Below are 15,597 nucleotides of genomic sequence, written 5' to 3'. Positions count from 1 at the left end.
GTGAGCACCCATACTAACAGAAATGATATAAACCAGGTTATTTCCGTTTGCCATTTGTTAGACTGTGCATGGACAAGATTCTCGTTAGAAATGTCCCCACATCCAAACACATATCCACGCATTAAGGTGTATAAATTGTTTTCGATGTATGTGCGTGTGTGTATATTTGTGTGAAAGTGTTAAATTATGTACGTAAGCAAGTTGGCAAGATTTTAATTTACGATAGCACGAAACATACAATAGCCAGCAACAAAGAGGCAGCCTCAAAGACAGTAACAGCATCACCGAGCAGGCAAGGAAGCAGCAAGGACAAAAGCCATCGAATGACAATGGAACATCGGTTGGGACGCCAGCAGAATCATTGCCAAAATAAATGGCTTGCCTCCCACCCTCATGGATGTTGCATCTGATGCCTTTAATGTAACTCAATTTAATTTGTGGTGCTTTACGGATTCCTCAGGCCATAGCATTTCAAGGAAACCATCTAATCTGGAGTAGTAAATTTGCGGATGTTTTAATTCCTTGTGTTGGTATGAAGTATAAATTAAATGAAGTGAAAAAATTGTGTTGGCCCATAAATTTCCGGAGCAAAATCAAACTTACTTTCGTTCTTACACACGTTATGTTTACATTAAAGTCAGCCAAGATGTGAATATTGTTGTCTATTTGTAATATGGGTTATTTTGAAATAAAGAATATTATATAGATATTGTCAGGGTGTAAGCCGTTTTCACGAGCCATCAATGTCATATGTACTGCCAAATTTTAGATATGTCAATAGAGTATATGTCGTGAGGCCCACACGAAAAATTGCATCGAGTTGACCCAACCATTGTACAACGTGATATGTTTACCAAGCCCAAAAATGGTATCCCAAATAGAAATCTAACTTAATCCAAAATTAGCACGTAGATTTTGTCTTATGGAGCGACCCATCAGTCCACTCAATCCACTGGTACCTTCCCCATAAATTGTCAATTTTTTTTAATATTTTGTGAACCCAATGGAATAACTGATTTGTTCCAAACTTTGCACAGTATTCTGTTTTTTGAACAAACCTAAGTTAAATCCGAATCCGACAAAGAAGGAACTTTAATCTGGAAAAAACTTACCAAAATAACGTTCTCGCACAAATAGATGTATACACAAATGTATACACAAATAGATGTATACTACATATCGTTCATTTGTTGCAAGACCGGCATAAATGAAAATATCGTGATTTTTGAGTTAATGTTGCAGAATTGTTCGGTATATCCGACTTCACGGTGTGTAAAAGCTTCATGAATGATGAATATCTCTTACACACTCTGATTGAGAAGCTGTAGCAGTGCCTCTGTTCCTTGAAGTATGTGAGTCTATTGCAAAATCTATTTTTATTGGGTTTGTGCCGGTCTTGCAACGAATGATCGATATATCTGACACCTATGTCGGCTGATAATTTCCAAGTAGTTATATTGTAATTTTCTTACACCCCCCATCGCCTACTACTAGCAACACACACACAGCACACATTTATGCTTTCAAGAGTCGGCAGCACTTCAAAGGCGGTTTTCTTTTCCTTTTTATTGAAATAATTTTGTAAATTAAGCAAAAAATCATCATTTTATGAAACTAAAGCAAGCTTAAACAAAGTAGGAATATTGATCGAACGAGAGCGAGAGTGTATTTGTCAATGGGAGCCGTTTGTGTGTGGGTGTAAACAGATGGTCTGGTCTTGTTCGTATGGACCATTCGGAAAATGGAATATCCAGAGTATTCGATTGAGTTTTCAATGATGTTCGTAGTAAAAATTTGTTTTTATTTAAAATTACAAATAAAAGTTTACATAATTCAAATACGAAACGAGAGAGAGAGTGTGTGTGTTCATGTGTGCGTATGAGTCTTGGGTGAGTAGTGCGATACTAAAAATAGGCAGATTTATTTCTTATTTCAGATATAAACGAGAGAGAGTGTGTGTGCGTGTGTGCTTGTTTTGCAAATGTAAATGAGAGAGATAAAGAGCGTGAGTGAGTGAGAGAGAGCGCGCGATTGAAAACGCCTTACATAGAATCGTGATCATGAAAAGATGCTGTTGTTTGTTTTCATACGATATATGTTTTCATGTTTATTTGGAGAAATGTTCTTGTGTTTTCTTTCATTACTTTTTATTTTCTTTTTCTATAAATTGTTGGTATTAAAAAATCTTTGGTTTTGTGGCTGTTATCGGTAGATAGCGGTAGAATAAGCTAATAATAACTATATTGTTTTGGTGGTTTTTATTTTTATTAAATGTAGTTAAATTAATTTATTCTTCCTCTTCTTCCTCCTCCTCTTCTTCTTCTTCTTCCTCTTCTTCTTCTTCCTCCTCCTCTTCTTCTTCCTCCTCTTCTTCTTCCTCCTCCTCTTCTTCCTCCTCCTCTTCTTCTTCCTCTTCTTCGACAACCTCCTCCTCGACTTCTTCATCTTCCTCGGCGATTTCATCATCAGCCTTGGCATCTTCCTCGCCCTCGGGTGTTTCGGGTTCGCCAGCCTTCTTGCCGGGTCTTTCGCCGAACCACTTGGGCAATTTGGCTAAATTGGAAAAAATAAAACAACAATTAGTAAATTTCTATTTGTGGAACATTGGACGTTTCACAAAAAACACAGAAAACGCATTTTCAACAAAAATCAAAATTGGTCAGAACAAATGCGTATGAGACAGATAGAGAGAGACAGATAGAGTATCCATTCGATTAGTAGAGAGAGTCTTGAATACATACACTTTTGACGGCCGGCATATTGATCCTTCTTTTCGTTCCAGATCTTTTCATTGACCTCCTTGCCGAGTTCTTCCCAGCCCTAATGAGGGTTATTAGCATATGAGACAACAAGATGCACACACACACATAGACAGATAGATGGGGAACAGTTAACATGTAAAGGTTAAATCAACGTCATCATAAAAATAGACAAGAGTAGAAAAGAGAGAGAGAGAGAGATATACATGTAATTGTTGTGTAACTGTATTAAGTGTTGCTGTGGGGAGAGAGAGTTAGAGTATACATTTATGTTGTGATCGATGCAATAGTCCTCCCGGTTCCATTGCGACTTCGGGAGATTCATGTTGGGGTGTGATTTCTGAACGAGTGGCAGAGTGTTCGGACAGTGTGCGGAATCATGTTTCTTTGATTGTTGGGTTTGAATTCGTTGGATGGTTAATTTAACAGTAAAACACATTTGAACACAGTCGGAGCAGTAGCAGAAATATGTTGATTGGACCTGCTCCGAGTGTAAAACAAAACACAACATATGGACATGTAAACGAACATCACTCCACAACATACACCAGCATAGTCGCTAGATATGCTATAGCTTACATTTTGATCGTTGTGTGAACCGCTCTTGTCTTTCTTGCCAGACTTTCTCTAAAGTTTCCTTATAGAGCGTATCGTAACCCTTTGAAATTGCAAAGAAACGATTACATTGATATTATATCGACATCGACGACGACGGATTGATGTCCGCAATTTCGAACCCATTGCATTGAATCACAGAATTATGGTAATCAAAAATAGGCAATCAAATGGATTTATACTTACACCTTCGAAGAGCTTCTTCTTGTCGTCGTAAGAGCGGGTATCTACACGTCTTTCGTATTTGGAGGCGACTTGAATCTTGGGCGGGTATTTGCCAGTCAAAGCTTCGGGGTCGAGACCCTTCTTCAAGGCTTTGTGCCTGAGCTGTTGTTTCTGTCTTTCCTTCAATTCTTTCAACTACAGGGAAAACGAAAAAAAGACGATGGGTTACGACATTGCATGGTGAGTGGCACTCGATGAGGCTATACTTACATCGTAGTCCTGACGCTTCTGCCTTTCTTCCAAGTCATACTTCTCAGTTTCCAATTTGACGATGAGTTCCCACAATTCTTGGGCCTTCTCGCGCAATTTGTCCTCGCTCAAGCCTTCGATGGCAAGAGGCTTGATACGGAACGACAGGGAGATCTTCTTCTCTTCCTCGAGTTGTTCCTTAGTCTTGTTACGCTCCATGGCAGCGGAGGAGAGACCCAACTATATATATCGGCATCAAGTTCATACAGATCACACAATCATACACACACACGTGCGCATATTCAAACAGACGGACAGATAGACATACAGACAAACATAAACAATAGGACATTTGAACAGTGAAGACAGACCGACAGACAGACAGATACACGAAACATATGTGTGTGAAACATATGCATAAGTGTGTGTGTGTGTGTGTGGTACAGTGGTGGAGAAAGAGAAAAAATAAAGAGTAACATGTGTTTAGAAATGTTTTTGGTGTAGAATACAAAATATTGTAGGCAAATGCGTAGGGTAGTAGGCAGGTATTTAGGTAGGTAGGTTGGTAGTTGGGTAGAACAGTAATTTAAATATTTTACAGAATAGTTGGTTTGTTGGGACCGACAGGGAGTGGCAAAGTTGAGGAAGAAAAAATATTAAAAGAGAGAAAAGAAAGCCACATAAGTACAGAGCAATGCAGTAGATTGAAATAATTACCACGCCTGTGTCCTTCTTGGCGATGGTGAAGTTGGGACCCTTCTTGTCCTTGTCCTTCATGGCTTGGAGCATGGCTTGACGCTTCTTCTCGGCTTCCTCGAGGCGTTGACGCTTCTCTTCGATTTCGCGTTGTTTCTTTTCTTCAACCTCGCGAACGCGGCGTTCTTCCTCTTCCTTCTTGCGTTGGGCCATCTTTTGCTCTTCCTCGGCGCGAGAGATCTTGCGCTTGGCCTGCTTCTCCTTGAGTTTCTTCAACTCATCTTCTTCCTTGGCTCTCTGTTTGCGCCATTCGGTGATGTATTCCTTCAATTGTTCATCGAGGTCGGAACGCTTTTGGTCCTGGCGTTTGATGAACTCTGGATCACCCTCTCCTCTGTTCAGCAAAAATGGGGAGTAGAGAAAGCAAAATATTAGTTTTTCTGCAGGCCAAAATATCTTGCGAATCAAAGCTGGTCACAAAAAATTATATATATGTAGGTATATTATGTAAGTAGTATACATATGTATGCATGTATGTACGTATGTACGAGTATGTATGTATGCGTATAAAATACAAATTTCCTTTGAGGTATTTTCTGGGTATTGGATACAAAAAACAAAACAATGCAATTCCAAAAACCACAAACATACATACATGAGTAACACTACACTACATTTTTGTTTTTTTTTTTTTTTTTTTTTGACAAAACATATTATGGCTACACAATACAACACATAATTACATATTTACAACATATCGAGCACACACGTTCACACAAAACACGGAACAGTGTTCCAATAGTTCATTCTAACGTCGATTGACGTCGTAAGAGGCAAAAACAAAATGCACCTCATTTTTACAATACAAAAGCAAATTAATAACGACTGCAGAATAATTGTGGGGGTAGGGGGGTGTATGGGTAATGGAATGTCTAGCATCTGGATGACTCAAGCGGCTCTTACACTTTGAGAATTAATTTGAAGCAGCACTTTCTTGTCACATCATTAGCCAAGTAAGTGGCACGCGAAATGCCAACACTTTATCAGTCGTAAAAGTGGCGATGTGTGAGACCACCTCCAAGTGATAGAACCCGACTGACACTCAAGTATTCAATTAATTTCGTACCATTGACTTGGATATTGGAATCATAAATTGTATTGAAATTCAATAAGTGTCAGAGCGTAAACAGATGTTGACAGCCTGTTGATGTCATAACTCCCTTCTTAACTCAAACACCCAGCGAAACATGCATATATAAAAGTGTGTGCACGTACACACTCACTAACAAGTGTGCAGAAAAAGAGAATAATTATTACATAAAACATAGAGGACTTATTTTATTCGTATTAAACTGAATGGTACCGCAGTCTACAAGTAGTTACACCCTACACCCTAATGTATGAAGATTTGGTTAAAAAGAAAAAGCCCATGTAATGTGGATTACCAAGGGTGTAGGTGTGTGTGTTTCTCGAATAATAACTGATGGCTTACTCACTACGTGACCCCGTTCGTATCAGTGATTTTATTATGAAGAACAGATATTAAGTATACGTCATACTAGAACGTAAGATGTTAGCATACAATGTACGTAAATCATATGAATGGATGCTAGACATACACACACACATACTCAACATGTCCATGATTACAGTTTTATTTACTTGTTCGTTTGTTCGTTACATTGACGATTATTATTGTTATTATTGCTTTTATTGTATTGCTATTGTTTTTATTGTAATGTGCACGCAAAAAGCAAAGTGTGTGTGTGGTCGTGGTGCTGCCGATGGTAAAAGTAGAACAATTTATTACGAATGAAAATGTATGAGAGTGTGTTGTGGCCAAATATTTAACATCTAGTTTTGTTATGGGTTGACAAGTGGGTGATAACTACAACAAAAAAAAAAACGATTTCAAAAAAATGACATGTATTTTTGCTTTAATTTTGATAGGTCGAAAAATAAATAACTAAGCACTGTTTTCTTAGGATAGCCACACAAACACGCTACTCGAATTGTTATGTCCTGGATGGAAAGGAAAAAATAAAACCAAAATTATATATAGTTTTTGGAATTTTTTTGCGTGTTTGTGCTGTCGAGCTTTGGGACCGAAAAGTGGAACACATATGGTTTGGGCAGGGGAGTAGTTACTATGGAGACAATTTGGGAGATTTCGAGGTTATTTACTCTAGGCTCGCAATTAGTTAACAGGCAACATAATTACGATATGCACAATAGCAACAACAACAACTACAACTATGACACATTTGTGATTATTCTTCTGTTTCACATAATACGACAACAATGCTTAAAACAAATCACTTACTCGGCTGGTGTCTGAGGTGGTTTTCTGTACACGCAATCGAATATTTAACAGTTTTGTAATGATGATATTTGATTTGATTTGTTTAGAGTGTTGTTTATTTGTATAGACAGATAGCAACGAACCAAAAATATTTTTTTTTTTTGTGTTGGTTGGTTTATTTGTAATAGTTTAGCATATGTGAGGATGTGGCCGCCAGTCGTGATGATGATTGCGAGCACAAAAAATAGAAATGTATCGACAAAATGTTCGATTCGTTACAATTGGATACGTTTCGTTTCAAACAAAACAGGAAACAAAAACAACATTTACAACAAAAAGTGTTTTTTTTTTTTTGTCATTGAAATAGGAAAGAAAAAAGAAAAGAAGGAAATCAAACATTAAAAATAAGGTCCATCTTCAAAAATAGAAATAAAAGAACATGAACGAATCTAAGCAAAAAATCATTGTGCACAAAGCAATTGGAAAAACGAGTTAAACCTTAAATGAGATTTATACAAATGATTTGGAACGACAGATTGTTTCGATATTAATATGTATGTCAATTTTCTTCTGTTTAATTTATATGAAATTTTTGCTTAGATCTTCAAAGATATATGAGATGAAATCATTTCGTTTTCAATTATTGTTCAAAGTAACGGCCAAAGTAACGAAAATGCTTTGAATTCAGAATTTCAATAACTTACTTCCTGAAATTAGATAAAGAAATGAAGGTAAAATAAAATTTGTTTTCATGTTTTTGGCAAAGGTAGACGACAACGTTAAGTCAGTAAAGCCAGGATGAAAGTTATTTCAGTTCATTTTCCTTTTTTTATTATTTTTTTTCAATAGAACACCAATGGAGAGTATACAGTGGAGTTGGGGAATAATAGTGATTTCATTTGATATCGGCCAATTATAAACAAATTCAAAGATAGAAAGAGAGAGACAGAGAATACAAGTTGTATTCTTATTTGAAATTTGGGCGAATTTTGAATAGTATTTTTTGATTTGTAACAATGTTATATATAGTGGGGGAATGTTAATGCAATAGAGTTTCCAATCATGGCTGTGTACTTACTCTTTGACCTCCTCGACAACCTCCTCCTCCTCTTCGGAACTGCTTTGGGTAAACAAATGTTTTCATTGCGGGAAACATTTTCACACAAAACATTAACACATGTGGGAACCGATAACGAACAAACCATGGTATGGGCGGGCATTTGGATACAGATATTCAGGTATTCATCAGTGTGTGTGTGTGTTGTTTGTATATATACGATATATGTGTACAGATCAGGATAGAGATCGGGTAGCAGACAGGTGTAATGGCATGGAGGGGAAAACGTATGAAAAAGAAAACAGAATGACTTTAAATAACGAAACGAGAAATAAGACAACAAACAATAAATCTACACAAAGACTTCTTCTTATTCTTCTCATTCTTTATCCTTGCTGACTTTGATTCTTGTGCGTTCTTTTCGCATTAAATGCGAACATATATACAAAAGTAAGTGTACAAAAAATTACATCTAATCTACAAATGTTGAACAAACAAATGAGGAATTTCTTTACATTTTTTATACAATACACAAAGTGTGCAATGAAATATCAATTTGTTGTGATTGTATTAAAGGAGTTATGAATTTGTTTGCTTGATTGTTTGTCTTCAATGTCTGGACATTGTTGTCTTGATTCATATATATATATATATATATATATTTGAGTTTAAATAACTGAGTTTATTGGAAGTCAATTTAACGAAGTAATGCCCTCGCATGAAACGCAACGAACTCTGAATTGTTCAATTATTTATACTTTTTGAACTATATCCTTAGTAAATATCATTTGAGCTGTATTGGGCAATACTTCGTTATGTTGATCCTTTAGGTCTTTGTTTGTATTCGAATTGAATTGAATTGAATTCGTATTTGTTTTTATGATTTGAAGTTAATACTTACGTGTACTCCTCATCGTCGGACATGGTTATGGTTAGGGATTAAAAAAACCTGAAAAACAAACAAAAAACGTTACATTAACAAATGTTTTGTTTTTGATTTAAATAATGAGATATGTTTTATATTTAAATTTTTATTTGAGGGCAAAAGAGAAATTAATATGTAAATATTAAAAAAAGTAATGCTAAGTGAACTCGTGTAAACAAATAGAGTTAATACGCAAAGCCAATGTCACTATCCCAGATTAAGGATTATGTACCAGGTAGCAAGTGTCAAAAGTCTTATATTGATCGCAAATCAATAATTTCGAGAGAATATAGCAATCAGCATCACGTTTTCATAATATCATTGAAATCGTTTTTGTGAAGACTATCGAGATCAAAATCAACGATAATACACATGATTTTTACCAGACACTAAACGTAAACAATTTTCAGAGAGATTACGCATCAGACATATTCTAAAAATAGTGTGTTAAGTGTATAGTGTATGTACCTAAAACATACATAAAAACAGAATGCAGATATGTATGTGTGTATATGAAATCTAGATATGAACGAAACATACACATGTATATATATTGCCAGTTTAATATATTTATATATCAGGGAGTATTAACGTCTCAAATGTATTTGTGTATGTCATAATTTCAGAACGAAACGGGAAAATATATGTATCCATGAGTACGTTCATATTTGCTCATATCATTCTGTAGTATATATACTAGATCTGTATCTAGGCACCTCACACTGGTATATATATATACAATATGTGTAAAAGAGTGTGTGTGTGTGTGTGTGGGATTGGTTGAGTGTGTGCCTGTGTGTTGGAGAGAGTGAAGGAGAGAAAGTGGCCATTACCACACAGATGGCTATTGAATCAATATATATTTTTAAAAATAGATCGTATTGAATTTCCATGAGAGCGTTTTAGTCTCTTTCGACAAACAAGGAGGAGATGAGACTTTTTACCTTGGCATGAAAAAATCGAGAGGAGACTAAAATATTATTTCACTAGCTTTGGGTGTGTATGTGTACAGGTGATAGAAATGTATTTTGAATTATAATATTAAGCGAGGGTGGTGGCCACACAACTCCTATCTACAATTATTTCAACATTTCTCTTCAAAATGTGTGTGTATGTGTGCTTTTCTATGTGTGCATGTGTTAGTGTATATTTGTATGTTGCATTAGCGAAGTATAGTTTTATACTTTTACTATTTACATAATACTCCATAAATCCATAATTATTTCAAAATATTGATCGAATTTTTGAGCTTCGCATTTATTAATCCCAGCTTTTCACACTATTCCACATGCACACTTCAAATACATATTCTTCTTATTTTAATTTTTCATATCCCAGGCAACAGGTTTTTCATTTTCATTTGCAAGGGCCACGGGGACAATTCAACATTTTTCTTTCTCATTTGTATCTGTTTTCATTTTTTTCTTGTTTTCATTTGCTTGTGGGATAGGAAGCAAAATTCGCCACCAGCCGAGAGCACTGGGCAACAAATATATCATGTAACACTTTGAGGTTGCAAGTTCTAAAGAATGTCCTATTTTTAGAACTTGCAAAAAAAGAATCTGGTCTTCGAAAATGGTACAGGATGGCCAATAAATTTAACACAATTAAATTTTCAACTTAATTTCACTTAATTACTGTTTGGATTTCGAAATACTTTCTCTGGGTTGCCGTTTATTCACCGTATTTTCTTAGATACAGAGATATTCCAATGTTATATAACTCGTTTTGATTGGCACATAAAGTTGCATTTAAAAGTTCCTCATCAAGTTGCACTACATTTGCTTTGTTATTGAAATTTAAATTTGTTGGTTGGTTTTCATTAAAGGATTATCACTTTCATATTTTTTCATAAAGTCTTTTTCATATTTTTATTAAATTATTTATTTTTTTATAATTTGTATTTGTGGCAGAACTTACTTCGGGAAAAGAAACAAATTAAACTCTCTACTGTTGTCCGAGCAGCTGACGTCGTTGGAGCGAATGCTGCGGTTCGACTAAACAGACTGACGATCTATCAAGAAACAACACGCTATGTTAAAGATTTTTTTGGGAAATAGAATGTTCAGTTTTTCATCACCACTACACTGGCAATTGAGTATTTTCCACCGAATAGTGGCTGCATGCTCTTGCACCTTATATTCGTGCGGCTGTGTATACATATGTACGTGTTTATCGGAGAGTGTTTGTGTGCAAATGCTGTTCGGGGGTTGTCGTATCTCAGGCATCCTAGGGAGAGCCGTTGTCTGACGTTATGCTTTGCGTGCTCCTTTATGCTTCTGTGCCAGACAAGGAGAAAGAATGCAAGGTGAAAAGAGATATAAACCAATGAATGGTACGGAGGTGTGGAGGAGGGGGCCACAATCACTTGGCTTGCGTTCTAAACTGATCGTGTATGTTGATATATTTGTAGACGAGTTTGTGTGTGTGTATGTGATAAATTGGTCATTCTATCATAAACATTTCGTTATTAAAACTCATAGCATATTTTTGAAATAGAAACTTACACACCCACATACACACAGAAGTAGAGACTGTGTGCAGATGAGTGTATGTGTGTATCAGTGTATAAATCCATGCATATTTATTTATATATTCATAATCTATACCTGAACTGTTTAGAATATTTTCATTGGTAGTGTGGGGCATAACGATCGTGGGTGGTTGAGAGTGAGAGAATGAATTGGCCAGATTTCCCCCTTTCTCTTCCCGGTGCTTTTTTTCCTATAACATTCAATATTGATGTGAATTCCTTATGTTTTCCCCCCAATTTGTTGTTGTTGTCCATTTCAAATATGGCCAAGTATCGTTTAACACGATTAACTCAATTTGTCGATCGGATTCTCGCCATATCTACCAACACCTTCACACATTCCATTCTCTATATTTTGGAATATAGACACATTTAAATGGACTTTTGTTTAACAAAATTCTACCCACTTGGTGTAATGACGTTGGCGATCATTGTCACGAATGGGGAGCCCATTGTTGCCTCATACTTTCTACAACCACCTTCAATTTGTGATCGTTCCTACGCATGTACACTCATACGTACATAATTACATTAATAACAACAACACTTTACCAACAAACATGCCAAACAAATATTTATCAATGGGCACTGGGCCAACAAAAAAAATTGCATGCATTTATTGACTTCCTTTCCGTCTTACAAACAGACGTTTGTAAATGGGCAATATAGGTAAATATGGTGGAAGGGGGAGAACTGATGAACCTTTTTCCAAGTTTTTGAACTAAACCAATATCTGACTTCACCCCCACCCTCATTATTTTCTTTTTTTTATAAAAATTCCATTTCCACCCACACCATTGAACGCCAGCGCAATCAACTCCTGCAGTAGGGTCATCAAAATACGGGGAACGGAGTGCGACGGGTGGGGGGTCAGTGTTTATTCTCTGGATTTATTTTTGTTCTACACATTGTTTTCATATTAAATATGTAAGTTTGCCCCTGTACATAACGCATACATGCATACATGAATGGTGTTGCATGTGTGTGGGTATTAGAGATCACATACAGGAGCACATCGAGAGAGTACACATATTTTTAGCAACCAAAACACACACGTATGTATGTCGGTCGATTTGACCGTCTATTTGCTTCAGATGTTTCATAAACATTTATATACATACATATATATATATATTCTTGATATTTATATCATTTCATTATATTTTGTTGCTGTTTCTTTTATTTTTGCCCGAATTATTTGTTCGTCTCCTTTGTATAGATATGTCTGTATGTATGTAAACAAAATATTTCTTGGCTTTTATAAATATTCGTATTCAGTATTAACAAATCTATAATAAAGAAATGCGTTCTTAAAATAGGAATAGAGAATTCATTTTTGTTTTTGATATTTTGTAATCGGTTTTTATGGAGAATGCCAAAAATTATTTAATTCTATTACAAAATTAATTGTAAACATGATCAAAGAGTACTGACAAATTTAAGGAAAAATACAACAAACGAAAAAAATAATACAGAATTTCATGAAGCTTTTGTGAATAACATTGCTTTACATTTTCTATTCCGTTTTCAATACTCCGGAAAATAAATTTAAATTTATAAAGAATATAACATTAAATGAACTCAAGAACTCTTTCTAGATATTTAGTTTTCCAACATTTTCCTTGCAGAACTTGTAGAAAATAAACAGTATTGATGGTTAATTCTGTTTAATTAAACAGTATTATTGTTTAATTCAAAATTAATAATTAAGGTACTTTCTTTTTAAAATTAAAAATCTCGGTACAAAACAGCTCGATTTTTTATTTTCAAGCTGTACCAAGATTTTTAATTTTAAAAAGTAAATACGTTAATTATTAATTTTGAATCAAACAATAAATCATAAATAAAAAACCATAAAATTACAGTCCTTACACAAATATATCGGTGTACTTTGAAAAACTCAATGGTGCTAATCGATTTTCAATACTGTTTATTTTCTACAAGTTCTGCATGGCTAATGTTGGAAAACTACTTATCTATAAGGAGTTCTTGAGTTCATTCAATGTTATATTCTTAATTATCGAGAAAAGAAAAACAAAACCAATAACATGTACTTAAAATGCATATGAATATATGCACAACCATTTCATATTTTTTGTAATACTCCGACAAAAGTCATGGTTTCTTTGAATATATTTTAAATATTTCTAATCAATAATACCCTTAGATTTTTTAGGAGTTATTTAAACATTTAAACAACACCTTGAAATATTCACCGAAGATCTCATAAAGTATATACATATATTCTTGATGAGAAAACTCTATATCGATTTACGCATCTCGTCTGTCGGTCTGCCCGTCTGTTGAAATCACAATAGAGATCCCAATATTTAAGATAGAGCTCTCAAATTTTGCACAGATATTTGGTATTACAAATGGCATATATCGGTCAACGTTTTGGTGTATCCTCCAAATAACGGTACCTCCAGTATTCGGCATTCTAGGGATTTTGGGCACAATTTATTTCTACCGAATTGACTGTAATTTGGTATTTTTGGTTCTCATTGATTATTATTGGCCCAAGTTTCAGGGTAGACATTATTGGCCCAAGTTTCAGACGGAAAATGTATTTAAACTAAATACAATAATTTATATTCATATTCCCACACTACAATCGCATCAAGTGTATTAGAGGCCAGGGCTCTTTTTCTTTTCAATTTCAAAATCATTTTCATAAAATTGTATGATTTCTATTTATATGACATTTTTGGTATGTTCCAGAAATCTGCTTGTCAAATTTGTTCGATTAGTTCTTCAAAAAATATGAGACAGCTGAATGTAATAAGAATTATTTGATCTAAGATCCATTACGTTTTTATTAGATATAAATCCAAATTAAATTTTAACACTGTTCCCTATTTTTTCCAACGATTATATGATCTCTTCTAAAGATTCGTTAAATAGTGTACGCAATTAGCGGCATGATTGTCGTATTTCACGATATAAATCGTATTTCACGATATAATAATATTTCGTTTGAAATATTTATTTGCGTCTCGAAATATTCTTCATAAAGTAGAAATTGTAGAAAATATTCTTCGAATTTCTCGAATCTTTGAAGATGCATTTAAACTTAAATTTAAAATGTGGGAGGAACAATGAATACCTTCTGTAGAAGGGAATTTTGATGTAATATTGGCCTGCACCCCATTATAAATGTCTGACATGTTAGACGTGCCGTCATATCCTAGACCTCTCAAAAATGTTGGATCCAAACCCAACCTGATTATTGTCTTTATTATGATGGTCGGTACTTTTTTTCCTGTTAGTTGTTCTACTCCCACTTAGCAAAGGTAAAATTCTTTCACTTTATCGTATATCTTGTCGAAAAATCGAATTGATAGCTGCTCTTTTCCGGAAATATCCGTAGTTTCATCCACAGAAACCGAAAAGAATACAGCGCGTTTCACTTCTTCAACCATAGACTTATGTTACTGTATGTATTTTCCAATTATTTCTATTAACGTGTTCGGTGTTCTGGGACTCAGATATCTTGCATTTTTATGCACCGATCCCTTCAAGGTGAAATACAACAGAAGTAATTTTGGGACTTGGTGGTTGCAGACTTTACAAAAATCACATTTGCTAAATATGAATATGCCATCCAATCGAACCTTTTTATTTTAAATGTTTTCTTTTTTCCATTTTTATTTGTGGCTCAAATTCATACGCAGAGTGTAGGCGACTATAGGAACATGTTATGCCGACAATAACAGGTTTATTAAAAAATACTGGTTCCCTGTGGCAAATGCAAGTTCGTCAGTTGTTGTGACACAGAACAAATCAAATCTTTTTTGAAACGAGTCCAACATTTCAATGAATACCATGATTTTATAACAGTTCATAAGAGATTCGTCACAAAGTCTCATCTTCCTATGATTCCCAAGGTAGAGTTGTTGTGAAACAATTGAATTCAAACTCTAACAACCACCCCTTTAAAACCCCACACATGGTAAAGCCAGAGTAAACAAATATGATGAAATGAAATAAACAAACCTGCAACCAAATACATTCTAAATATAGCCGCCTAATTAATTTTTTTATAAACTAAAAATACTATCGATTTTTTTCTCTAAACTGCAAATCAAAAAATACCGAATTTGGGAATGGTGTTTTAAAAATTATGAAACGTGATAAGACTGTAAACCAATAAAACATTTAGAACAATAAATCTTGGGAATAAAACGTACATATACATGTCAAACCTATAAAATATTCCGTAAGAAAAACAATAGTCAAACTCATTCACTAGATTGATTTAATTGAAACTAATTATTTCATTAAAATGGGAAATAA

The 15,597-nt window shown here is 34.6% G+C and overlaps 1 protein-coding gene across 17 annotated transcripts; it reads right to left on the bottom strand.

Moving 5' to 3' along the window:
* Positions 1 to 2,074: 2,074 nt before the first annotated feature.
* LOC133332270 (troponin T, skeletal muscle) lies at positions 2,075 to 10,840 on the bottom strand. Of its 17 annotated transcripts, none has more exons than XM_061540657.1 (9): positions 10,689 to 10,840; positions 8,745 to 8,792; positions 7,865 to 7,906; positions 6,808 to 6,831; positions 4,506 to 4,878; positions 3,810 to 4,028; positions 3,561 to 3,734; positions 3,339 to 3,417; positions 2,075 to 2,553 (listed from the first exon to the last, which is right to left on the bottom strand). In XM_061540657.1, exons 2-9 carry the CDS (start codon positions 8,765 to 8,767, stop codon positions 2,288 to 2,290), a joined length of 1,200 nt encoding a protein of 399 aa, XP_061396641.1. In that variant the 5' UTR covers positions 8,768 to 8,792; positions 10,689 to 10,840; the 3' UTR covers positions 2,075 to 2,287. The 17 variants fall into 17 exon arrangements, with proteins under 17 accessions (XP_061396641.1, XP_061396645.1, XP_061396644.1 ...); XM_061540661.1 differs by having other exon boundaries at positions 4,509 to 4,878; XM_061540660.1 differs by having other exon boundaries at positions 7,865 to 7,903.
* Between the last annotated feature and the right edge of the window lie 4,757 nt (positions 10,841 to 15,597).

The sequence above is a fragment of the Musca vetustissima genome, unplaced genomic scaffold (assembly GCF_032173495.1).
Source record: "Musca vetustissima isolate MV318-11 ecotype Yass unplaced genomic scaffold, APGP_CSIRO_Mvet_v1 utg25509, whole genome shotgun sequence".
In the NCBI taxonomy this organism is placed as follows: Eukaryota; Metazoa; Arthropoda; class Insecta; order Diptera; family Muscidae; genus Musca; species Musca vetustissima.
The sequence above is the reverse complement of the archived record's forward strand: the minus strand, read 5'-3'. Positions and strand labels throughout refer to the sequence as shown.

Excerpts from the sequence above, each read along its gene's own strand:
- LOC133332270 (XM_061540657.1), bottom strand. The coding sequence starts at position 8,767 with ATGTCCGACGATGAGGAGTACAC. Across the intron at positions 7,907-8,744 it reads TCCGACGATGAGGAGTACAC|CAGTTCCGAAGAGGAGGAGG; the intron begins GTAAGTATTAAC and ends GTTTACCCAAAG. Across the intron at positions 3,418-3,560 it reads AGAAGAAGCTCTTCGAAGGT|GGTTACGATACGCTCTATAA; the intron begins GTAAGTATAAAT and ends GCAATTTCAAAG.